Source organism: Podarcis bocagei (assembly GCF_964188305.1).
Source record: "Podarcis bocagei genome assembly, chromosome: 13".
Classification (NCBI taxonomy): domain Eukaryota; kingdom Metazoa; phylum Chordata; class Lepidosauria; order Squamata; family Lacertidae; genus Podarcis; species Podarcis bocagei.
In genome coordinates this window covers 26776604-26803964 of record NC_138138.1, presented here as the reverse complement: position 1 = coordinate 26803964, position 27361 = coordinate 26776604, and the positions used below count along the sequence as shown (strand labels likewise).

Genomic DNA, 27361 nt, shown 5'->3' with positions numbered 1-27361 from the left:
CACATGCATTTGTGGTGGAGCAATCAATGATGTCCCCCCATCTACAGTCCGAAGAAATACAATCCAGATCAAGCCTAGATTAAAGGTATGGAAGACCAAAGGCTAATACAGTGGTACCTCCAGTTGCGGACAGGATTCATTCTGGAGATCTGGTCGGATCCCGAGGTTTCCGCAACCTGAGGACCGCTTCTGCGCATGCATGTGTAGCAAAACCCAGTCAAATACTTCCGGTATTGCTGCTTTCGCATCCTGAAGTTTACGTAACCAGAGGTACTACTGTAGAAGACTATCAGCTTTCCTATCCTTCTGCTATTCTCAGACACAGCAACCTATGAGGAAGGGAAGCCTAAGGGCAGGTGACTAGTCCAGGGAAGCTCAACTTCACTGGCTGAGCTGGGAAATTGAAAGCCAAAATAATTAGGAGGGCTTAAGGCTACTTATTAGCCTCGTGGTTGATCTGGCCCTGAGCTCAGTCACAGATTCGTCACCGCATCTGCTGTTTGTCAGAATGGTGAAACATTCACCACTACAGGTTTACGGAAGTTGTTTTTGGGTGGGAGCTAAGTTTCCAGCGATTCAGGAGAGTGAGAGCTCCTCTGAGGGACACCACACAATAAACTCCCATGGGGGCAGGCAACAGGAAGAAAGGTCAATCCACAGTCATTTGGCCCTCTCATCAGCTCAGCAGACTGAGCCCTGTAACTCAATGAATTCCACACCTTACCTGGGGATTCTGGCTCCTGTTTTGGGGCCACTGCTGTGCTGCTTTGTGGAACAGCTTGGTTAGGACTCTGGCTTTCGATTGGATTCAGCTTGAGAGGCTGGAAAGTGGGGTCAATTTCCAAGATCAGGCGGTTCAGTTTATCAATGGACACATCCAAAGTGGGAGAGAATTCTGGGCAGCTGTCATTGCTGGTTTCTGCTGGCTCCTCTGGCAGACATTTATCCCCCAAATTTGGGGATTTCATAGGTGTGGCCTCTGCCGGCTTACAGGAGTCATAGAGTTCCATCTTGGGCAGTGGACCTCCTTTGCCTTGGGTCAATGAGATCTGTCTGTCCCAGCCTTCTACAGAATAATATAAATACTGCGATGGCGAAGTGTGGCAAGGCGAATAACCGTTAGGCTGCAAGAGAGCGTGGTCTTCTTGGGACGAAACACATATTGTCTGTCCGACCCTAAGCACATGGTTTGGCATCACCCTTGACATCCTTTGGGTGTGAAGTCTTCAAGGATTGTTTATCTTCTCTCTCTCTCTCTCTCTCTCTCTCTCTCTCTCTCTGAGCGGCTAAGATGTTGCAAACACCTGCAAACTTTTCCTGGAGCCTGTCGCATCAAAGGAGAAAACCTGTGCAAACAGAATGTTAAAACAGAAGATAAATGGTTATGAGCACTCTGGTAATGCACTTTAGTTTCAGAACGGCAGGTAATGGGGCAGAGAGGGAGAAAGGAAGCTTACTTATTTAATTGTAAGCAGAAGAACGACAGTCACCAATGCATTTCTTCCAGGCAGTGCTGGTGGGGAAGAAAACAGGTTGGTTTGTTTTTTTAAAGAAAATACATGGAGTCCTTGAGCAAAGTAGAAACAATAGATGCAGAGCCAAAGTTTTATTGACAAATGTAGCTATAACACAGGGGTCAGCAAAACTTTTCAGCAGGGGGCGGGTCCACTGTCCCTCAGACCTTGTGGGGGGCTGGACTATATTGGGTGTGTGTGTGAATGAATTCCTATGCCCTACAAATAACCCAGAGATGCATTTTAAATAAAAGGACACATTCTACTCATGTAAAAACACACAGATTCCCGGACTGTCCACGTGCCGGATTTAGAAGGCGATTGGGCCGGATCTGGCCCCCGGGCCTTAGTTTGCATACCCATGCTATAACATCTGTGATTCCTTGCAAGTGGACAGAGAATAGAGACCAGTTTTATTAACAGGCACAGAAAGGAAAGGGCAACTCTGGGAAGGGCTGAAGAGGGCTCAGCAGCAAAAATGGGCAATTGCACTGATACACAAAAACATAGCACAGATAGGAAAATAGAGATATAGATTAGCAGCCAGAAACCTCCGGCCCACAGGTTTAATTCTGTTGGGTATAAGCAACCTTGAATGGCTCCAGTCAGTAGAGGGCAGGGTTGAGAATATAATAGTCAGGTAAAAGTACACTTTTGTGGTTTCCCACTAAAACCCTCCCCCACCGCAAATTCTGCCGCTTCTTCCATTATTAATTATTATTATTATTATTATTATTATTGCTCCACCTTTTCCCCTGATGGGACTCAGGGCAACTTACAGATAAAAACAAGAATTGCTAAAAGTGGAAAGAACTAACGTTGAAAAAACAATTAAACATTAATAAAATTGAAACTATATACATATATGAAGAGGGATGCGGGTGGCGCTGTGGGTTAAACCACAGAGCCTAGGACTTGCCGATCAGAAGGTCAGCAGCTCAATTCCCCACAACGGGGTGAGCTCCCGTTGCTTGGTCCCTGCTCCTGCCAACCTAGCAGTTCAAAAGCATATCAAAGTGCACGGGTTAAGAACTTAATTCGTTCTAGAGGTCCATTCTTAACCTGAAGCACCACTTTAGCTAATGGAGCCTCCCGCTGCTACCACGCCACAGCTGCGCGATTTCTGTTCTCATCCTGAAGCAAAGTTCTTAACCCGAGGTACTATTTCTGGGTTAGCGGAGTCTGTGACCTGAAGCATCTGTAACCTGAAGCGTCTGTAACCCGAGGTACCACTGTACAGTAATCCAAATGGGATGTAACTTGTAGCCAGTGTGGTGTAGTGGTTAAGAGCGGTAGACTCGTAATCTGGGGAACCAGGTTCACGTCTCCGCTCCTCCACATGCAGCTGCTGGGTGACCTTGGGCTAGTCACACTTCTTTGAAGTCTCTCAGCCCCACTCACCTCACAGAGTGTTTGTTGTGGGGGAGGAAGGGAAAGAAGAATGTTAGCTCCTTTGAGACTCCTTCAGGTAGTGATAAAGCGGGATATCAAATCCAAACTCTTCTTCTTCATCAGCTAACACCGTGCTTTTCTGCAGATGGTCAGAACAACTGTGTAAAGGTTTCTTTGTTTACCTAACTTTCCTTGTTGGACCTCAGGCGCACCCACAAAGTTAACTTTGTGCAAGCCTGCTTAAGATACTCCAAAGCTTTCACCACTACCGAAGCAAGCCCTTTCAGGAACAGACAAATGGGTGTCAGGCTAAGTTTATAGCTTAGGCTCAAGGCAGGGAGAAGGTAAGGGCTGCAATTGCTGCCGTACGTCATGTCTAGCAACTGTTGACTTACTGCCCTGAAGGCTGATGAGAGAGGCAGATGAAAAAAGGCTTGACGAATAGCCAGGACGTTATGCTCTGGGAATTATATAACTGTTGGACGTGAACAAAAACGGCTCCTTTCTGTCCCCCTTTTCTCTGGAAAGGAAACTAGAGATCAATGCATTTCAGAGGACTTTCTCCCCCACATAACAGGTGTTTCTGATTTGGGAGAAGGCTTAGTGCCATTTTACATAGATATGTAAGGATTTGCACAATCAGGGGTGGGGAAGAAAGGTTCTCACATTTTTTTGGAACTTGTTCCTCTTTTAAACATGACCCATCTCCTGCCCCTTCCATACCAACGATCTGTTTTACATGCACTGTTGGAAGCAACCCAAGAAGAAAAGAAACTGTGTTACATAGAGACTAACCATTGCTCCATCAAACTCAATGTTGTCTACACAGACTGGCAACAGCTGTGTAGGGCTCAGGCAGGAGTCTTTCCCAGCCCTTCCTTGAGATGTTGGTGGACTGAACCTGAGCTACAGTCTCCCCCCCCAAACCTGCTGCCTGTACAGAACTTCTTTTTAAATCTAATACTGGCTACAGAAGAAGACACCTTTGACTGTTCCTTTTATAGGTAAATTTCTACTTAATAGTCCAGGATGGACTACTGCCTCCTCAATGGTAGGAGCTAATGGTTTAGAAATTATTAGGGATCTCTTAGTATTTTGGAATGCCCATCAGATGCTCGCAAAGATTGCACATCTTCAGATGAAGGTGAGGTGAGATCTCATTGAATGTTAAGCTTGGAAGGGAGCCTAGGGGTCATCTACTTCACTGCTCTCCCATGCAAAAGAAACCAAGCTTGGGTACAGTCCCTCCTTGGAATTTCCAACTACAGTTGTACCTCGGAAGTCGAACAGAATTGGTTCAGGAAGTTCGTTTGACTTCCAAAATGTTTGACTTCCAAAGCGCGACTTCTGATTGGCTGCAGGAAGCTGTGGAAGCCCCGTCGGATGTTTGGCTTCCAAAAGAACATTCAAAAATCGGAACAATTACTTCCGGTTTTTGATTGTTCAGGAGCTGGAACGTTTGACTCCCAAGGCGTTTAGGAGTCAAGGTACGATTATACTCCAAGATCTAAGGAGTGCTTCACAGAAGAAGAAGAAGAAGAAGAAGAAGAAGAAGAGGAGGAGGAGGAGGAGTTTGGATTTGATATCCCGCTTTATCACTACCCGAATGAGTCTCAAAGCGGCTAACATTCTCCTTTCCCTTCCTCCCCCACAACAAACACTCTGTGAGGTGAGTGAGGTTGAGAGACTTCAGAGAAGTGTGACTGGCCAAAGTCACCCAGCAGCTGCATGTGGAGGAGTGGGGAAGCAAACCCAGTTCACCAGATTACGAGTCCACCGCTCTTAACCACTACACCACGCTGGCTCTCTTCTTCACAGCATCTTCTTCTTCTTCACAGCATCACTACAACAGAGCAGCAGTCTCTCCCCCCCCCCAGCCTTTTTCTGAGAACAGCACACCAAATTAAAAATAAGGTTGGGATGATTTGGGGACTGAGTGAGAGCCAGGGTGATGTAGTGGTTTGTATGTTGCACTAGGAGTGGGATAACCCAGGCTCAAACATGCCCCCACCATTAGACTATGAGACTCATTGAGTGGCCATTGAGCCTGTCACAATCTTTCAGCCTGGCCTACCTCTCAGGGTTGTTCTGGGGAGCTTCTCTGAGGAAAGTCTGGATATAAACATCACAAATGAATAAATAAAATTCAGACACCCTCACACATCCATTGTTGATGGGTTGCTGTTGTTGTTTTGGAAAACTTTGAACCACAACAATTTCCTATGCAAATCAGGCTAATTCGAATAGAGTAATCTATGTTGGAACTTTTTCCATTTGCATCAGATTTTTTTATTCTTCTTCTGATGCCTTCGAGAGCGATCTAATATAACCCATTTAATTTACTTGTAGCAAAACACTTGCCCAATATTGCTGCTAACGAACTTGTGAAATGGAAAACATTCCCACAGAGAAATGAAACACTGGAGAAGTTCCCACCCTACGTCACTGATGTGTGCATAATTAAAACAACAAGTGAGCACAGTGGAGGAAAAAACAGCGGGGCAAAACCTTCCTCCCAAGAGGTTTGCCTGGAGAGCCTCTTTAACTGCTAAATAATAAGGGAATCCTGGTATTATTTCTAGAGCTTTTAACAGCTAAGCACTGTTCAGAAGCTGAAAGGAGATGAGCGCTGCCTGCGGGCTCACAATCTGATAGCGACAGACAATAAGGAGCAAAAAAACAAATGGAAAGGAGGAAAGCTGCAGGTCATAAGGTCTTTTCTTGGAAAATCAGTGAGAAGGAGATGAGTTTGCTGCAGGTGCTGCTTTAAATAAATAGGAGGAGATGGAGTAGTGCAAATGTTAAAAAGCTGGAAAGTGGGAAGAGCAAGAGAACAGTAGAAATCTGAAGAGCTTTGTATAGTAAAACGAAGACGATGTTGCAAGATAGATGAGGAGGAGCTAAAGAAAATAGAAACATAGCCCTTTGCAGAAGATTTTTACAACATTTATACCCCACTTTTCCTCCAAGAGGCTCAAGGCAGCATGTCGCCATTTTCATTCTCACAAGAACCCTGCAAGGCTGGGAGAGAGTGACTAACCCAAGCTCCCCTTGGAGAGCAATTGATTAGCAAAAGAAAGGTTCGTGGGGTTCAAAAGCGTATCATAATGGTTTCAGGCAATTGACAAATGGGTGGGTCAAAGTGGGACATGGGGTATGTGCTGGGGATGTCAGAATCTGGCTCGTGGTGGGCGGTTGGCGAAGTCAGACTCTGACCTGCTGGAGGAATCCAGTTCCCCATCCCTGGTCTACGCAATCTATTTGACAGAAAAACACACACCACTTTTAGCTAGCAGACCATGTCCTGAGATTCATGCTTAGGAATTAAATGTCTGGGAAGAGTTGAGCAACAATAAGAACAGGGGAGCCCAGGTTGCTTGAAACACAGAGCCTTCATGGGAGACATTTTGTAAATGCTCAGTATGCTTCATAGGCATATTTCCTGTTAACCTTACAACGGTCCTGCAAGTTATGCCAGTATTATTATCTTCATATTGCAGATAGGTAGCTGAGAGAACAGTGGCTTATCTGGAGTCCCCTAGTAAGTTCAGGGGTGGGGTGAGATTTCACCCAGAAATTTTCCAGCAAATACTCTTAGCCCCTATACTAGACAAGCTCTTTTTAACTACCAGGCGTTTAGTGATTTACTAGAGGTGTCATTGACCAGTTAATAAAATAAATGGGGGGAGGGCAGAGATGATATTTATTGTGAGTCGCCTCGGACATTTTCTTAATTTAAAGGCAGGCTATAAATGTCTGTCTCTTATTACTAATCCTTTTCACACTACCAGTCCTTCAAATAGGACCAGCCAAGACATTTTGCTTCCTGAGGTAAAGTGACCCGACCCCCACTCCAAGTCAAGCTGTCCATGGCTGTCCATGTTACTTTGGCACCTGAGGCTGAAAACACCACAAAAACTGCCCTCTCTGGCGGTAAACACATAATATGGATAAATTAACCGACCTTTCATGATGCCCCAAATCAACTGCCTGAGGCGGCTGACTCACCCTGTCTAATAGGAGGGTCAATTCCTGCCATGAGGCCTACAGACAATCACCCTGGGCATTTCTAAAGCCACACAGTTTTGTGCCTTGTGTCTCCAAGTCTGTGAGGCATATTAACATTAGGCTGTGTGACTGGTAACATGGCTTCTTGTTACTACAGTCAAAACAAACAAGCCTCAGTATGGCAACGGTATCCTGCCATCTCCCCGGCACACCCTCTTAATCCAGGAGCGCCACAAAGGAACCCAATGATGATTAAGGAGCGTGTAATCTGTGATCCGGCCTTCCTTCCCATGTTATTTCTAGGATAAGGAAATGGGCTTGTTTGCTTTTGCAGCTCAAATTTCAAACAGGAAGAACAAAAAAGAGTGACTAAATAGTCAGCTTTGAATAAATGTTGGCCCCCATTGTTAAACAGGGATGAAGTTATTAATGTTGGTTTCTCTCAGTTTCTATTTATACAATCTTCAATTCACTTCTTTCCATTTTCACACATATATTTTCTAGATTTGTTTGTTTGTTTTAAAGTCTTAAGTTAAAAATTTGTACACATTTCTCTTCGTCTACGCATTTTTTTCGAGGGGGAAGAACATTTTTTTCTTGTAACAGCATGGATTTCAGCATGTTATTTCCACTAATCAATCAATCAATCAATCAATCAGTCAATCAATCAATCAATCAATCACTTATTCTTCTGTTTACAGCCTTTCCAAAGTTCAAACCATGTGCAAGGTGGTTTACAATGTATAAAAAATTAAATAGATATGAGCATAACAAAACTAGTCATTAACAATAATTAAAAAAATCAAAAAGTACACAACCAAACTGAAAAATTCCACATAAATCACAAGATCCAAAATATAGATAAAAAATTAACACTAACAAGATCAACAACACCCACCCGCAAAACCCCCCTAAACATGAATTTTTGTACATGTGGTTGGAGAACTGCATTGCAAAATTCAGACCAAGTTGGAAGGAGAACCGTGCTTTGGTTCGCATATTGTTTTGAAAGCACACATTTGCAAACAAATCCCACCCCCCTTTCCTAACTGTAGGTCAGTGTTTGATGCAGCAATACTGCTCTCAATAGCTTCCAGGGCTTGGATCAAATCTAGTGTATCATATCCAAAGAACCCATGTTTATTTTTACTCTGGTCCTGTCAGCAGCCCTTTAATTCCATTTCCCCTATCTAGGCCATGATTTCCACAACCCTCCAGCCTTCCCCTTTTTGCATTTAGCAACTCTTTAGTTTACCCATCACAGAGCTACAGTTCCCAGCACCCTTAACAAACTACAGTTCCTAGGATTTGTGGGGGAAAGCTTTAAAGGCATGGTGTTTGGATTAAAGTGGATTACAGCACTTTAGCACTCTTATGTAACTAAGGGCCCATACACAGTGTAAATTTAAAGCATATATTTTTCCTCACAAAATTCTGGGCACTGTAGTTTGCCCCTCACAGAGTTAAGAGTTGCTGGGAGTTGTTGCTCTGTGACAGGTAAACTGCAGTGCCCTGAATTCATTCAGTGAAAACGTGCTTCAAATGTACTGGAAAAGTATAGTGCTTACTTAGCCAAATTCACTTCAAACAGAAAACAACTGCAGACGTTTCATTGTTAGGAAAATGGCGGGAAAATGCAATGAGAAGTGTGGGCGGAACAAATAATTTGCGGGAAAACATATAAACACCGCACAGACAAATCAGGTTGAACACTTATTCTCCCTGCAAACAAATCAAAAGGAATGCTCAAAAAAGACTAGGCATAGTCTACCCTCCACATAATCTTTGTGCAAGTAAATCTGGGCAAGTGTTCAATAAACATCATCTGGAGGAACCCTGAGAAAAGACAGGATGACAATGACAGGACGATGGTGTCATGTGGATGCCCTATAAAAAGTGAGCCAACGAAGCATGCCAATTCCATACTAAATCCCTGATATTGAAGCACCCCAGGTTTTGGAAGTGCATAGCCAGTGTCAGGGCTCACCCTGTCCAGCAGTAAGCAGGATCCCCCATAATTTCCCCTGACAAGCCAAAACCCACTTAACTCTTCCTCTGCACATCAACCCATATTATCCAGTTTGCTCCATGAATAAAGGCCAGGTGCAACCAGACTGTCCTCCCCTCCCTGTGCTAACAGCACTGGCAAAGGTTTCGTAGAAGATAAAAGTGAGGTCAAGAGTCAAAACAAGCAACTTCAGTTCTTTCGCACACGTTTTGCATGCAACATGCATAATGGAGAACGTGACTGCTCTAGAACCGAAAGGATTCTGCAGCGTTTGGGGGTTTCTTTATCACCGTGTTCTAGACCAGTCACAAGAAAAAAATGGATGTGGGGATCCCTCATTTTACATTCCAATCCATCAGACATGACACATCATAGTGGGACAGATATTATGCAACTTAATACGGGACGCTGGAAAAAGTTGCAACTGTAAGTGAAGAACAGGGGGAAAACAAAAAAGAGAAAGAGAGAGGGAGAGGGAGAGAAAGAAAGAAAGAAAGAAAGAAAGAAAGAAAGAAAGAAAGAGAAAGAATCATTCCATTACCTAAGCTGCAGCAGCTGTTTTCTGTGATATACTCACTCCGAAGTGTGGCAAAGGGAAAGTGTGAGAAGATATGAGTGCCTTGAGGGTGCTGTTGCTTTAATGGTCGTCCCCTCCCGCCTATGCCAGGTGAGCTCATGGCAGCCACACCTGGATTGCTAAGGCGTGTCTCTTCGAGTCATGTCCAGGAGTAATGAAAAAAAAGCCCAATAAGTTGACTGTGGAAGCTGGCAACCGGCCAGGCATGCTCCCTCCACCGCAACTCATTGCTTCACTAAGCAGGAAGACATGTAAAGGGGAAATGAACAAACAGAGAAATAAAGAAGTGAATCTGGGCATTTGACAAAAGGAGGTGGGGGGATTTTATCCCGATTTCTGGTAAACGAGGGGTGGAGGGAGAACAATACCCTCTGGTGCCCTCTGGCTGGCATCCAGGCTCCCTCATTCACAGTCTGGAGTACCAGACGGAGAGTGTTCCTGAGAATGTGCAGAGCGCCCTTCACTCATCAACAAGAACTCGTGTGGTGAAAAGTGTGGGCAGAGCTTTGCCCCAGGCACAGTTTTCCTCAGGGCACATTCTGCTCCTTGCACTGCCCCTGCCAGCCCTGCACTGCTTTGTGAATCGGATCCCACACCCCAGCCTCACGAAGCAGTGTGGGGCTGGCAGGGCGTCAGGAGGACGCAACAGGCATGTGACTTCCAATTAGAGCGACAGAGTGGATTGGAAGGGCATGTGCCTGTCCTGCTGTGTCCTCCTCATGTTGCCCTCCACTCTCTGCCCCCCGCATACCCACCTCTGGCACTGGGAACCTACCCTCCAACATTTTTCCAATGAAAACAGGGACCTCCTAAGGAAAAGTGGGACATTCGGCAATCAAATCAGAAACTGGGACGGCTTCTCTAAATCAGTGATGTCCTTGGAAAATAGGGAGCGAGGTCCCAGCTAAAGAAGAATGGAAACTTAAACTGATGGAATATACGCAGCTTGCAGATCTAACATATAGAATAAGAGAACAAGAAGAACATATGTTTAAAGAAGATTGAAAATGTTTATTGACTATATGGGGGGATATTGTGTACACTTGAAAAGGTTGGCAGCATTAAGATAAATTCAGCAGTGTAAATAAGTTTTGATGGATGTAACGATGGAATACTGAATGGTTTAGGTTATGTAAAATATGCAGGGATTACCGTATGTTATGCAAAATGAACCATGGAAAGAGAAGAAGGGAAGTCACTGATATTTTAAGGATATTTTGTAAAACAGAAAATTGTAAAAACAGAAAATTTAATAAAAAATTAATATATATAAGAAAATAGGGGCACTTAGAGCGTCTGCGGGGAGACACTCTCTGCTGCTGCTCCCAGCCAGGTAATCCTGCTGGGGCTCCCACTTGTATATCATCAGCACATACACCAAATTCAACATGGCCCTTTAATTTGACACTGCTCTGGCAATGATGGTGGATGCGCTTAATTCTGAGCTGATGTAGCTAGGTCTGGGACTCAGCACAGGCTGAGCATCTATATTTCTGCAGCCACCATGCGGATGACTTGATTCTTGCAGTGGGCCTTATGCTGCTTAGCAAAGTAGCACGATGTGTGCAAGAAGTCCAGCCTCTGCCCAGTATACATATGTTGGGTGCTTTTCATAGAACTGTAGAGATGGAAGGGACTCCGAGGGTCATCTAGTGACTAGTCCAACCCCCTGCAATGCAGGAACATTTTGCCCAGCGTGAGGCTCAAACCCACAACCCTGAGATTCAGAGTCTCATGCTCTGCCGACTGGGGAAAGCTCCTATTTATAGCCTTCCCTTTCCTCTTGCCTCCTTCTGCTCTGCCCTCTGCCCCTATCTCTGTGCTCTGAGTTCTGCAGAACTCCAAGGTGTGATATCCAAGATAAGGGCCTGATCACTGTAATGAAACAAGCCAGCAACCCACAGATAGGAAACCTTTTATGGCAGGGCTTTTACGAGGCTGCTTTTCATACTAGCTGTTCAAACAGGAGACAAGGAAACAGGCCCTGTTGGGCCAGTGAACACATAAAGAAGCACACTTTTAAAATTATTGAAAACTCTCTGGATAAGCAAGAGGTCTGTTAGCCAGCGGCGGAGCAAACCGATCACGCGCCTGGGGCGGCGCGTGTGCCCTGCACCCAGGGGTGGGGCCAGCTGCCCGTGGGGCAGGGCAAGCCGGGACGGGGCCTCCGAGGAGTCTGCCTGCCTCCTCCCACTCAGCCTACAACTGAGGGGGAGATGGCGGGCAGACCATTTGGGGCAGCGCGGAGCCTGCGGTCGCCCAAGCCACCACGTCACTCCCAGGAGAGACGCGTGGCTCAGGCGCGCTGCAGGCCGCACAGTGAGTGCCACCCGGCATTTTGTCACCCCCTCACTGGTGACACCCAGGGCGGATAAGAACAGAAATTGGGCTTCGGCGGCGCGGCAGCAGCAGGAGGCCCCATTATCTAAAGTGGTCTTCAGCTTAAGTACAGTTTCAGGTTAAGTACGGACCTCCGGAATGAATTAAGTACTTAACCCGAGGTACCACTGTATCTAGGCAACACGATGACCATGTACATACACAATAGAATTCCTTCAAATTTATAGAATTCTTTCAAAACCATAACAAGTACAAAATGAAATCTTTAGTCTCAAAGTCTCTGAAAATCTTTAAATGAAGCGATGTACCAGACTTTGTACGATGAAAGACAAGCTGCGAAGCTTTGTGTATTCGGCAAATATGATGTCCAACACTGAACAGTGATTCCGGATATTGACTACTGTTTCGTAGAATTCTTCGTCAGCGTGGTGGGAGGATATATGCAGTGACTATATTATTACATGAGCACTGTTTCACAGCATTTGATATTTTCATTTACGTACATTCATTCAAAATAAGATGGGTTTATGAAGCAATTCAATATCCTCCCACCACGCTGACGAATAATTCTACGAAACAGTAGTCAATATCCGGAATCACTGTTCAGTGTTGGACATCATATTTGCCGAATACACAAAGCTTCGCAGCTTGTCTTTCATCGTACAAAGTCTGGTACCTTGCTTCATTTAAGGATTTTCAGAGACTTTGGGACTAAAGATTTAATTTTGTATTTGTTATGGTTTTGAAGGAATTCTATAAAGACTGTCTATTGCGTATGTACATGGTCATCGTGTTGCCTAGATATTTCTGATGTTCTCTCTGCAACACAGGGGTTTGTTTGCCTACCTACTTTCTCCAGAACAAGCAGCATATTTCCCTGTTCTGCACTACAACATCCAGTAAGAAGTGTCGGGGGCTACTGGCCTTAGCATTGATCTTCCATCGTAAGCTACAAGCAGAATTGCAATAGGCTCCTCATTGTCCAGAGTATTGCACAGTTCCTGTGCATGCGAACCTCTCTACGTTCCATTCACACTAGTGAACTGAGCATGACATAGCTGCTGAGAGTAGGTCACATGGTCACTTGAAGCTCAGCACATATATGCGCTAGGACCTTTGTACTTGCACGGCATTTTATCACACCATGAAAACCAGGCCTTTGGCCGACTGACATTCAATGCCCTTTTAAATGTGTTGTGAAAGGCGTGTGTGCTATTGGTTTGTTTCTGTTCTTACTTATTTTATGTATTTTGTGTCTTTTTTATATTCTAATTTTATACTGTGAACTGCCCTGAGATTTTTGGGTAAAGGGAGGTATACAAATTTAATTAATGATAGTAATAAATACAGTGGTGCCTCGCAAGACGAAAAGAATCCGTTGAGTCTTGCGGTTTTTTCGTCTTGCAAAGCAAGCCCATTAGCGGCTTAGCGGCTTAGCGCTATTAGCGGCTTAGCGGGCTTAGCGGATCAGCTGATAAGCGGCTTAGCAGCTTAGCAGATCAGCTGATAAGCGTCTTAGCGGATCAGCTGTTAAGCGGCTTAGCGGCTTAGGATCAACTGATAAGCGGCTTAGCGGCTTGGGAAAAAGGGGGGGAGGAAAAAACCCCTGCAGGAACTCGCAAGACATTTTCGTCTTGCGAAGCAAGCCCATAGGAAATTTGTTTTGCGAAGCACCTCCAAAACGGAAAACCCTTTCGTCTAGTGGGTTTTCCGTCTTGCGAGGCATTCGTCTTGCGGGGCACCACTGTAATAATAAAGGCAAATATTTATTTTAAACAGTACTAAAATACATTTCTCACTATAATGTTTAACCCATTAGTGGGTACCACACAGATAAAAGAGGGTTATAGCATTATAACACTATAATGCTATTTTTAATTTTTCTTTCTTTTTTTTAAAGCGTCAACATCCTGATAATTGATTCCATTGTTAAGCTACACACTGGATGCTTTCAGACCATCACCATTTTCAGTTGGGATGCAATCACGTGCCAGCCAGTTCAGGTTACACAATTAAACCCCACTTCCCCAAAAGATCAATTTTTTTGTGGTTAAAAAAAGTGAGGGGGAAATGCCCTGAAAAGCAGGGAACGGCATGTGCTTTTACATGTCGTCCTCTAGCCTTCCCACAAATAACTCAGAAAGAAGATTGATTTAAACAGCCAACGTTCCGATTAAAACAAATCAGGACAAATGTTCAAGAATCAGGTTCCCTGGAAGCGCCCTCACTAATAATAATAATAATAATAATAATAATAATAATAATAATAATAATAATAATAATAATTTATTATTTACACCCCGCCCATCTGACTGGGTTTCCCCAGCCACTCTGGGCAGCTTCCAACAAAAGATTAAAAATACATTAAAACATCAGTCATTAAAAACTTCCCTAAACAGGGCTGCCTTCAGTTGTCTTCTAAATGTCAAACAGTTGTTTATTTCTTTGACATCTGATGGGAAGGCATTCCACAGGGCGGGTGTCACTACCGAAAAGGCCCTCTGCCTGGTTCCCTGTAGCTTTGCTTCTCGCAGTGAGGGAACTGCCTGAAGGCCCTCGGAACTGGACCTCAGTGCCTGGACTGAATTATGGGGGTGGAGACGCTCCTTCAGGTATACTGAGCCAAGGCTGTTTAGGGCTTTAGGGTAAGGTTACCAGATTTTTTCAGTGAATCCTGGGACACTTTTCAACTTCCTACTAAACAGATGGATTTTGTCAGGGGACTGATTTGTAAATCTGGGGACTGTCCCCAGGAAATGGGGACGTCTGGTAACCTAACTTCAGGGCTTTTAAATGTTAGGGCCTTAAAATGCTTCCCCTACTGTACAACTGAAATCTATCTTCTACAACTTGAACCTACTTACCTGGGGAAGCAGAGAAGGTGCACACGCCATATAGCTTTAGAGCACATTCGAAACACATCCTTTCCCTCAAAGCATTCTGGGTACTGTAGCTTATGTCTCACAGAGTTACAATTCCCAGCAGCCCCTTAATAAACTACAGTGTCCAAAATTATTTGAGAGGGGGAACAGGCTTTGAATGTGCTTTAAAGGTATAATGCATAACAGAGCCTAATCATCTTTGTGACTGTTATGTACTGAAGTTCTCACCCTGGGCCAGCAGGGGGATACTGTAGATAGTTTTCACTCAGGTCTGCATATGCAAATAAGGAATTGAAACTGACGTTCAGTGATTGGATAGTTACAGAAAGATGTTACTGTTGCTTTGTAGTTGAGCTCTATATAAGCAGGTTGGCCGAACCCTTCAGTTCAGTTCTGTTCTGGCCTGTGAATAAACAAGAGCTGTCTGAAGAATCGCTGTGTTGTCTGATATATTCACCCACAACTTAACAGTGACAGCCCTTTGGACTTTTGAAGAGTTCCATCAAGTTGCCTGTCAGTCTTCTCTTCTCCAGTGTAAACATATCCAGTTCCTTCAACCTTTCCCTATAGGCCACGTTTTCCATACCAACTTGACCATTTTTCTTACCCACCTCTCTGAACGTGTTCCAATTTGTCTACCACTTTTACAAGCTACTGTAGACGGGAGAGGAAGACACCCAACAGCCATACCTTGAGATACAAGGGATTGAATTTGGAATATTCTGTGTGAGAAGCATAGGTTCTACTGCCAAGGCACAGAGAAGGTTGTGCTTGATCGAGGTAGAGGATGGTACTTGGTGGTCAGGAGGAGAACCTGATTGGGCTTTCTATTTCAAGGAGAAAACCCTCAAGGAAAGTAGAACATAGCCTGTTCCTTGCCTGGCCTGGCCCTACCCTTAGGCGAAATGAGGTGACTGCTTCAGGCAGCAGATAGTGTAGGGTGGAGAGCAGCAGCAAGGTGTTGGGAGACAGAGTTGCATACACCGTAGGGCCTGCCCTCTAAGCTAGTCTGCTGCCCTTTGTGATGCAAAAATGCTCTTGCATTACCAACGCTGAACAAAGTTTCAACGATTAGCTTCTATACACTGGATGTTGTCGTATCCTTTGCCTCAGGCAGGATACTATCTTGGACCCTGTATAAGTTTTACAGAAATGCACTGCAATGTAGGGAACCCTGGGAGACCAGGATTCAAATCCCCGCTCAGCACGAAACCCACTGGCTGAGCTTGGGCCAATCACTGCCTCTCAACCTCACCTACCTAACAGGTGAGGATAAAAATAGAGGCAGGGAACGGGGGAAGAACCATGCACGTCGCCTTGATCTCCTGGTAGGAAAGGTGGGATGCGAATGTAATAATAAATGCCGTATTCACTCGAGTTTAATGCACCATCGAATCTAATGCACACCTCAATTTCCAGAACACTGAAACAAAAAAAGACCATTTGCTGGAGAATATAAATGTGCCATCGAATCTAATGTGCACCTCAATTTGGCCAAAAAAAGTGAAGATTAGGTTTGAGTAAATGCGGTAAATGGTGAACAACAGCCACAACCTGACCCCTCAATCATATAAATGGTACATCAATAATAATGCCAGCAGCAGCAACAGATTTGACTCTTTCCCTTGCCCTGGGAATTTGGATTGCTTAGTTGGTTAGACCATGGTGCTGTTTAACACCGAAGTCACAGGTTCGATCCCCATAAAGGACAGGTGCATATTTCTGCATTGCAGGGGGTTGGACTAGATGATCCTCAGGGTCCCTTCCAACTCTACGATTCTGTGTCCGAACCCAGAGAAGAAGGCTAAACCCCTGAAACAAAGTCAGACCCTGAGACTTCGCAACCCTGTTTTAGATAGTTTAGAAAGGAAAAACTCTGTTGCTAGGAAGCTTGTAGGTTTTGCTTGTTCCCTTTTGCTTTTCAAGTGACTCACTTTTTTCTTTTTTTTTTTAAATGGGCTGTAAAACATGTTGACTCAGTGCAAGACAGCCAACCAATAACCCCCTCCCCCAGCAGCCTCCCCCCACCCCACCCCACCCCAACCATCCATTTTTCAAAGTTCCTTCATGGCTTTTCCTTTCTTCTCCAGCTGCGGTTGAACATATCAGTGACTTAATTCTATAAACCTTTACTGGAAGCTGCCTCCGACTCCCAGTCTGCCCACTCTCTCTGCCCTGAGGCTACCACACCCAGTTCCACAGAATACCAGGCTGATAGGGAAAGCAGTTAAGAAATGCGTCAAAGTCTTAAGAGGAGCTAGTAAGTGCTAGCATTTCACAGGTAAAATTAGAGGCAAGGCTTCAGTAGCTGCAAAGTGTTAACAGCTTCAACTCACATCTGGATTATTGAGCATTCATTCTGACTGCAGGGGCGGGCTTTGGCAATCTTTCGTAACATGGCGCCCTGCGCAAGGCCAAAATTTGGCGCCCCCAAATTATGAATCTTCTAAGTTCTACTAAAATGTAGGTGATTGTTTCACAAAGGCTTTTTTGAGAAGGCAAACTGATGCAATGGCGTGGAGAACTGAATTTAAGACTATGCAAAATAAAGGAAATCTGATAGATTCATCCATTCTTGCATACAAGCATTTTTTTTAAGAGCCCTCCCCGCATCTCCTAAAACAGGCATAGGCAAACTCGGCCCGCCAGATGTTTTGGGACTACAACTCCCATCATCCCTGATCACTGGTCCTGTTAGCTAGGGATGATGGGAGTTGTAGTCCCAAAACATCTGGAGGGCTGAGTTTGCCTATGCAAAGGTAAAGCATGAAGAAAATGGAGCCATTGATTCAGACTGAGGGATTGGTGCCTGATAAATGGGCACAGGTGGGAGCATATGCTGGAAATGAGCCTTTTGAGAAGGACCAGGATAAGGAAGCAAAAAGCAACGCTCCACAGTTTGTTCTGGCATTATAGGTTCATCCTTAAGGGGCCTATTTAAGCTGGGCTGACAACACTGGAGCTTTTACCACCCTTGAATTTTTATGTTCATGGGGTGAGTCAGAGTTGAAGCGAGTTGACAAAGAGCCCCTGCAGTTCCAGCTGTCCCCATTTGCCATCAAGAATCCTGATCTTCTGGGTCCGTTGCTGTTAAATCACTCAGATGGTAATTTTACAAGACCATTTGTGTGGAAACAAATACTTAGTGCCAATAACTTTCAGGAGCAAGGCTAGTAATTACGAGGCAAAGCAGTATTTCTCCATGAGATGGGGAAGGAAATATCCATGCTGTTTGGTTGACAGAGTCATAACATCCATAATTTGCAGCCATGATGAATACCATACTATCATATTCATAATACTTCACCTCAGACGTGAAAGAAAGTGAGATTCCCCATTCCTGGTTTGGAAGATGTTTGTTGGTATTAGAGATATATATTATTTTGAAAAGCAGGTAATAGGAAACTAAATCTAATGGAAAATTCCTTTATTTTATTTATAAAAATCACATTTAATTTTTTTAAAAAAACCTCTTATTTTTTTAAAAATAATTGGATATTCTTGAACTGAGTCTGAGAACAAGTAGGCTCGTTGAAATCAATGTGCTTAACAATGGGCGTACAGTTGTACCTTGGAAGTCAAACGGAATCTGTTCCAGAAGTCTGTTCGACTTCCAAAACGTTCAGAAACCAAAGAGCAGCTTCTGATTGGCTGCAGGAAGCTCTTGCAGCCAATCAGAAGCTGCCGAAGCCCCGTTGGATGTTCGGGTTCCTAAATAACATTCGCAAACTGGAGCAATCACTTCCGGGTTTGCGGCGTTCGGGAGCCAGAATGTTTGAGAACGAAGCTGTTTGAAAACCAAGGTACGACTGTGGTTAACAATGGCCAAGTTAGATATCTTTCTTTTTAAAATTCACTCTTTATGCCTCTCTCAAGCCACTTTCAAATGATCATGTTTCCAAATTCAGCTTCAATTCTTCCCTACCTCTCTTATGGTGATAACAACCTGAGTGAGTCCCAACACTGCTTCCTTGGTGCAAGCCTATGCATGCTTACTCAGAAGTAAAAGCACCTCTGGATGCATTTGTATTTGTACTCATGATGGTATTGGAGCAGTTCTGTGCAATCCCACTTTGATTACTGTTTGGGGCAATCATTTATCTATTGCATTTACACCCCAACTTTTCCTCCCAGGAGCTCAAGATGGAATACATGGTTCACCCCTCTCCTCGTTTAATCCCTGCAACAACCCTGTGAGATAGGTTAGGCTGAGAGGCACAACGACTCTGGCAGTACATGCCAAAAGAATCTTGGAGTCTTTGTAGGCCACCAGCTTAACATGAGTCAACAGTGTGATGCATCACCAAAAAAAGCTAATGCTATTCTAGGCTGCATCAAAAGAAATATAGTGTCCAGATCAAGTAATAGTACTGCAGTGGTACCTTGGGTTAAGAACTTAATTCGTTCTGCAGGTCTGTTCTTAACCTGAAACTGTTCTTAACCTGAGGTACCACTTTAGCTAATGGGGCCTCCCACTGCCGCTGCGCGATTTCTGTTCTCATCCTGAGGTAAAGTTCTTAACCTGAGGTACTATTTCTGGGTTAGCGGAGTCTGTAACCTGAAGCGTCTCTAACCTGAAGCGTCTGTAACCCGAGGCACCACTGTACTCTATTCTGCCTTAGCCAGAGCACACCTAGGATACTGTGCCCAGTTCTGAGTGCCACCATTTAAGAAGGATGTTGACAAGCTGGAATGTGTGCAGACGAGGGCGACCAAGATGAGCAAGGGTCTGGAAACCAAGCCTTATGAGGAACGGTTGAAGGAGCTGGGTATGTTTAGCCTGGAAAAGAGGAGTCTGAGAGGAGATGCGATAGCCATCTTCAACTATCTGAAGGGCTGTCACATAGAAGAAGGAGCAAGCTTGTTTTCTCCTGCTCTGGAAGGCAGAACTCGAGGCAATGGCTTCAAGTTACAAGAAAGGAGATTCCGACTAAACTCTTGCGGTCAGCAAGAGCTGTTCGGCAGTGGAACGGCTACCACAAGAGGTTGTGGACTCTCCCTCCTTGCAGGCTTTTAAGCAGAGGTTGGATGGACATTCAGTATGTTCTGATATATGAGCATCCCAAAGTGGCTGGGGAAACCCAGCCAGATGGGCAGGGTATAAATAATAAAATTATTATTATTATTATTATTATTATTATTATTATTATTATTAGTCATGGATGCTTTAGCTGAGATTCCTGAATTACAGGGGGTTGACCCTTGAGGGTATCTTCTATGTTTCTATGACTGGTCCAAGGTCACCCAGTGGTGGAGCTCAGTGGCTTCATGGTGGAGTGAAGATTATGAACCCTGGTCTCCCTGGTCTTAGTCCAACACTCTAACCATTACACCGCACTAGCTCCACTTTGTTTCCAATCAGTGCACACCCCATAGCTTACTGTAACTTTGTATATCACAAATAGTTTGGGTTGTTGTTGTTGACCTGCTTTTGTTGCACTATAGCGCAGGAGCACCTCCCAGACAGGAGTAATAAAGTAACATTGGGGAAGCATCACAGGTCAACTATTAAAGTGGAATGACGTGTGGATGGTTCAGTACGAACCCACCACTAATGTGCTCTCATTGCATCATTGACGTGTGACAGGACACACCTGCCAAAAATACCAGTCTGGAGGGCCTCAAGCTCAGTGGTACCCATTGCCTAGCCTTCATTTGCCCGATCTGTTTTCCTTTTGGGAACTGTTGGGCGAAGTCACTGTTGTTTTCCAGCTGAGGAGGATTGCGGCTGAGGAACAGTGATCCACCAGTCACCACAAAATTAGCCCTGTGTGGCTGCAGGGAGAGGCCAGGTTCCCCCAAATGCAAGCCCAGCCTTTCCCCTCCAGGAGAACCCACCATTGCATGCCTATCCCTTTGCATCACCAAGTGACGATGTGCTTGGGTGAAGCAGCCAGCATGGTCAATAGGCAGAGCTCCTCTGTTTGCCTCAAATGAACTCAAACCCAGCGCTTTTTGAAGGAAGGCTATTGATGCTCCCAGCTGCAAGTAATCAAGCACTGAGTCACAGAGATATCAAGCGAAGCACAGGCCCATGTAAATCAGCTTCCTGGCAGTGTGTTAGAATGGGCTTTTCTTCTTAAAAATATATATATGCTTTATTCGTTATTTTAATGCTTTATTCGTTTTGAAAGAAAAAACATAGCATAACAAAGAAAAACAATTCAAATATGTAGTACTCAACAAAAAGCAATCCGAAAAAAAGGTTAAATTTCTTACATCCGGAATTGAGTTAATTCTTCACTAATTCTAGTATGACTTCCGATCTCCTCACTGTGTTTTCTGGGCTTTTCAAAGAGTCTCCCCCTACTTACATCGCTGTGCCGGATGACACGGCGATGCAGACTTCCTCCTCTTCGGAAATGGGGATGTCATCGCACGCAGGACTCCTGCTACAGTTCCCAACACGTCCCCCTGTTTATGTAACAGTGAAGAGGGGTGAATCACACCGGGTTGTGCATTGTCTGTCGCCCTCGGGGAAAAGGTAGCGTTAGTTAGGGTGCAATACAAGACTAGAAAGAGCCACTTCATCTTTTCCAGGTGCCCTGGACTGAGTCTCACAAAGGAAGGAGACTATATAAGGAGCTACAGTAGCTAGCCGAGCCTTGCACTGAGGGGTCCAAGGAGGTTTGTACGTGCTGAGGCATGTCTACACCTCACTCCTCAAAGTCTCTTCTCCTGCTCGTTTTCTAAAGCATTGAGCGGATACACACAGGCATACACACCCTCACTATTCCAGAGTTTTCTTTTTACCCATGGGGACTTGAAACATGGCCTCCTTCCCACAGAACACTTGCTTTGCTCCTCCTTGCTATCACGCAGGGGAAACAAACCACAATCTCTGGTTTAGCGTTATGTCTGCACCAGGGAATCATGGTTCGTTTTGCTCCCAACGAACCATCATCTGTAGTTTAGACTGGTTTAGACATGCCGCTGAGCCTGGGATCCTGGGGTCAGGAGCCGGAGTCAGGGGCACGTCAGCAATGACGTCAGCAATGACCCAGTGTCAGTGACGTTAACTCTTTGTTCAAAGAAGCCAAAACAACGCAGGCCCAGCGATCACAGCAATTCTTCCCAGTAGGTCTTGACCCAAAGAGGCAGTAACGAGGGCTGAAGGTGCCTGTTTTCCCACCGCTCTCTAAGACTCCTCCTCCAGGTCCTTCCTCAGCAGTCTGAGGCTCCTCCATCTTGTCTCTCTTTTCTCCACCCTCTGCATACCTCTTCTGGTTCTGGGAGACCAGGGGGGAGAGGAGCTGGCCGCAGAAGGAGGGGGAGACTCCCTGGCTTCTTTAGCAGCCTGCTTTCACTCTGCCTCTTGCCCCCCCCCAGCCTCCTCTCCTGCCTCTGAGTCTGGATGGCCCTCTGCCGCAGCCTCTTCCTGCTCACTAAACCCTGTTACCTCTTCAGTTTCTGACACCTCCTCCTCCCAGTCTTTTCTCTCTTCTCCCTCTGACCACTCATCATTGTCCCACCACCAATCCCCTGGCTCTGAGCCTTCTTCCCCTGGGGGGGGGTCCCCGGGGGGTTCCCCAGCTTGTGCTTCCCCCCACTCCTCTGCATCCAGCCAGTCCATGACCCCTGGTTTGTTTCCTCCGTGTATGGTTAACTATGGACATGTGAGCTGAGCCAATGTAAAAACTGGGACTTGCAGGATTTCCACATTCAACTCCGTATTCTGGGCAGCACTTCCCAGTACTATTGTATCCAGGATTCCTGGGTTGGGAGTCATGAAGACACCCCTAAGCAAACTTGAAACCAGTCTAGGCTTGTAACCTGGGCATGCCCGAAATTACCAGTGTAGATCAGGGTTAAACCACAGAGCCTAGGACTTGCTGATCAGAAGGTTGGCAGTTCAAATCCCTGCGATGGGGTGAGCTCCCGTTGCTCAGTCCCTGCTCCTGCCAACCTAGCAGTTCGAAAGCATGTCAAAGTGCAAGTAGATAAATAGGTACCGCTCTGGCGGGAAGGTAAACGGTGTTTCCGTGCGCTGCTCTGGTTCGCCAGAAGCAGCTTAGTCATGCTGGCCACATGACCCAGAAGCTGTACGCCGGCTCCCTTGGCCAATAAAGCGAGATGAGCGCCGCAACCCCAGAGTCGTCCACGACTGGACCTAATGGTCAGGGGTCCCTTTACCCTTTACCTTTACTAGAGAAAGGACAAGTGAGGGGAAACATGATAAAGGTGTGTGAAATGATGCTGGTTATGGAGGAAGCAGATGGGGGAAAGTTGTTTTCCCTCTCTTTCAATATTAGCACTTGGGGACGTCCAACAAAATTGAATATTGGAAGATTCAGGATGGACAAAAGAACTACTTCTTCATGCAGTGCATAGTTAAAATATGGGATTCACTCCCACAAGAGGCAGTGGTTGCATAAAAAAGAGAGTTAGGCAAATTCATGGAGGCTAAGGCTCCTAGCCATGACAGCAATGTTGAAGGTCCACTGCCAGAAACAGTATAGCTGGACATAGCGCTGGACTAGGTGGGCTTTGGACCTGATCCAGCTGACTGTTGTGTTCTTGGAATCGACTGGTATAGGTCTGGGTTATCTGCAGTAGTTCACTTTTGACCCCCTCCCCCACCACCCATGGTTTAGTAATATAGAAACAACAAGGCGACTGGACTGCTGGAACAAGAAGCTTCCTAGAACTTTCTCGTGAGCTCAGTTCAGTTCTGGATCTGGAAAACAAAATTCCTAGGCTCTGGACGTACTCAGAGGCACCAAGTTCTTTAGTCTTTTGCACATGACTCCAGTTGCTGGATCTTAGGGTTCTAGCAAAACAAAGCAGACCCAACAAGCCTGAAATCTCCCCACTCCTGTGCCCTTTACACCCTCAGTGAGTCTATCATCTATCTATCATCTATTTATCTATCATCATCTATAATTAGTTTTTTAACATCTCATTTTCAACAGTAATTAAACATACTTTTACATCTTATTCAATTTTTTTGACTTCCATCAATCCTGTCTGAAAATTTTCCAATCTAATCTCTTAGTATGCATTTCTTATCTTCCATATTACATTTCAAACTCATAACCAATATCTCTATCTTTTTCTACTTTATAACACTTCGTATATTTCTCCGTACAAAACTTCTTGGAGTCCTACTAGCATAATTTGTTGATTACAGTTGCTCTTCAAATAATTCATATACTTCTTCCAATCTTCTGTAAATCTCTGGTCCCGCAGGTTTCGAATCCTTCCTGTCATTTCGTCCAAGTCTGCATAGTCCATTAATTTCATCTGCCATTCTTCTTTCGTCGGAATTGTTTCCATTTCTGGGCTAACAATATTCTTTCCGCAGTTGTTGCATATTAAAACAATTTAACATCTTGACTATTAATGTCCTGACCTATAATACCAAGTAAAAATGCTTCTGGTTTTTTTTTTTTAAATGTATATTTCAACATCTTTTTCATCTCAACACCCTCAATGAGTCTTAGTAGAGTGATGCTGCCACTTCCCCAATTTTGAGAAAGCTTTGTAATTACTCAAAGGAGATGAGGCTATTAATAGAAAAGCAGGTTTAGCCCACTACCTATGGCAACTTCCTCCGCAAGGGAGTCTATCATGCGCATGAAGTGGTGGTGCTGGGAGTTGGGCATGTCCTTGCCACATCATCTCAGCTCTGCACGTTACATAGCATGTGCTTTTTTGTGTCATTGTGGCTCCGAGAGGCATGTGCTGTCTTCACCATCTGTTTCACCATCCCTGATAGGCCTATTTGTCTTGTACCTTGTGGCATCATGCATTCCTGGTGGTTTGCCCACAAGGAAGGCACCTGAGAAAATTGATTACTCACTGGCTCCATCTTAATAAGGGAGGGCATTGAAAAGAGAATCGGCTTACACCAAAACCCATTCTCTACAGTTGTGCACGATCTGTTTGTTGTCCTTTAAACTCCAAGGCTCAAAGCACCTGAAAGTTATCCCTGATCTGGCTCATAATAAAGTGGTACCTCGGAAGTCGAACGGAATCCGTTCTGGAAGTCCGTTAGACTTCCAAAACATTCGGAAATCCAAATGTGGCTTCCGACTGGCTGCAGAACGCTCCTGCAGCCAATCAGAAGCCGTGGAAGCACCGCCGGACATTCGGGTTCCAAAGAATGTTTGCAAACCGGAACACTCACTTCTGGGTTTGCGGCGTTTGGGAGCCAAAACGTTCGACTAGCGAGGTGTTTGGGATCCAAGGTACAACTACCATATTTTTCGCTCTATAACATGCACCCGACCATAACACGCACGTAGTTTCTAGAGGAGGAAAATCCGTAGGCATGCCACCCATAGGCTTTCCCTCCATAACACGCACAGACATTTCCCCTTACTTTTTAGGAGGAAAAAAGTGAGTGTTATGGTGCAAAAAATACGGTATATACAGGGGAGAGAGATTAGGTCTGCCTTTCCTATCTGCACAGCACACAGTCCTACCCTGGGTGTCTCTAGATGTCTATACAGGGCCGTAACATCAAAATATAACCTCTGTGCATAAAATCTGATGTACGGGCTGAAGCACACATAGATGATTATCCGATATTATCTAAGAAACTGACCCTGTGAAATGGCCACATGTACATAGTGAATTCTCTAATGTCACATCCTACGAAAGGGGTGGGGCCACAATAGGGAGTCTTCCAGGGGTCACATGCCAGTGGTGGTGGGCAGGGCCAAAGTGGTTGAAACAACAGGCATGACTCTTACCTTGCACCATAGGCTGTATCCCAGCTACATGAAACAGATGTTTGTACACACATACAAGCACATCTTTCCACCTTCCACCAAAGCAACCAAGAGGAGTCACCCAGTTCAGCAGGAGAAAGCACTAGAGGAGGGTGCAGAGCAAGACTGATGAGGATTCAGAGGGCTCACTTGGACACCTGAGTAACCAGGAAACTTACCAGCAATAGGGTCACGAGTGGTGCTGTGGTCTAAACCACTGAGCTTCTTGGGCTTGCTGATCAGAAGGTCAGCGCTTCAAATCCACACGACAAGGTGAGCTCCCGTTGTTCTGTCCCAGCTCCTGTTAACCTTCAAAAGCACGCCAGTGCAAGTAGATAAATAGGTACTGCTGTGGTGGGAAGGGAAACGGCATTTCCGTGCACTCTGGTTTCCGTCACAGTGTTCCGTTGTACCTGAAGCGGTTAAGTCATGCTGGCCACATGACCTGGAAAGCTGTCTGTGGACAAACACCAGCTCCCTCAGCCTGAAAGCGAGGTGAGCGGCGCAACCCCATAGTCGCCTTTGACTGGACTTAACCATCCAGGGGTCCTTTACCTTTACCTTACCAGCAATAACACTAACAGGGCAACAACCAGGGCTTTTTTTCAGATGGAAATCACGGAACTCAGTTCCAGCACCTCTCAGGTGGGTGCCATTGCCATTATAAGGGAACAAGAGAAGCATTCATGGTGAGTTCTGGCACCTCCTTTTTCTAGAAAAATAACACTGGCTGCAACCATAGCATTCATGGCTGGCCCAGGATCAGAGTCCAAGGTAGCAGAAGCCACAACAAAGGCTCGCCTTTAAATGAACCACATTTCTACCGCGTTTCCATACCCTCCAACATTTCCCTGATGAAAATAGGGACGTCCCATTCCATAACAAAAAAAATTGCTATTTATACCCCGCACATCTTACTGGGTTGCCCCAGCCACTCTGGACAGCTTCTAACATATATATAAAATGTAATAAAACATTTTTTTAAAAAAACCTTCCCTGTACAGGGCTGCCTTCAGACGGCTCGGGGGTCGGATAACTCCATACCGTCCAACATTTCTCCAATGAAAATAGGGACATCCTAAGGAAAAGTTGGGACATTGCGGGATCAAATCAGAAACCAGGATCAGGGATGTCCATGGAAAATAGAGACACTTGGAGAATCTGCATTTCTACCTAAGGCCCATGATTTCATGCCATAGCGCTGGTTTTGATTATGATGCCAGTGCAGTTACTTTGTTTTCCTTCCTCCATCACAACAGGAAAGCAAGATGGTTATTGTTATGTACTGAGTTGAATAGGATCCAAAATGCAGCAGTCTGATTGGTCCTAGAACAATAGGATCCAAAATGCAGCAGTCTGATTGGTCCTAGAACAATGCAGCAGTATGATTGGTCCGCAGGAGCCACTCAATCCAGCTCCAGGTGGAAGTGAATCCACAACCTGATTGGCCTACAGGAGACTCCTGGAATTAGCCAATCATGTGGGGCCCATTGTGTAAATAATGTATATAAAGCGGACATCCTGGGGGAACTTCCATTCCTCTTCACCACTATGAGCTGAATAAAGAGCATGAAATCCACTCTCGACTCCGAGTATATTTCAGTTATTAAAACATGCGCTATGTATGAGCTTTGATTTGTAGAACGACCAGCAAAGAGTTTGTTACATAGTCTGCCAAGACCCCCCAGCAGTTTTCCACGCCCTCTCAATAAAAGAAAAGGGTTGAGAACCACTGCCGCTTTCAAAGGGGAAAAAGGAGATTGTATCATGAGAGCTTCCCACTTGGAACTCCCAGCTAGCAGCTGGGGACCAGGAGGGCTGACCTGTGTGTCGAGCTGGAAGGCTTCTCGCCTTCCCTGTTGGCCATGAGGGACACAGCAGTAGGGCTTTTCTCACGGCATTGGCTGCACTGCATTGTGGGAAAA

General features: G+C 45.1%; 1 protein-coding gene across 1 annotated transcript in view; it reads right to left on the bottom strand.

The window, feature by feature from the left end:
- The window catches only part of TNS4 (tensin 4), a 35463-nt gene extending 25753 nt beyond the window's left edge, over positions 1-9710 (bottom strand). The window contains exons 1-3 of the mRNA XM_081166350.1: positions 9464-9710; positions 1305-1346; positions 725-1270 (exon numbers count right to left, since the gene is read on the bottom strand). Coding sequence (XP_081022476.1) covers positions 725-1208 — 484 coding nt within the window. The 5' untranslated portion in view covers positions 1209-1270; positions 1305-1346; positions 9464-9710. The remainder of the gene's footprint in view (positions 1-724; positions 1271-1304; positions 1347-9463) is intronic.
- Between the last annotated feature and the right edge of the window lie 17651 nt (positions 9711-27361).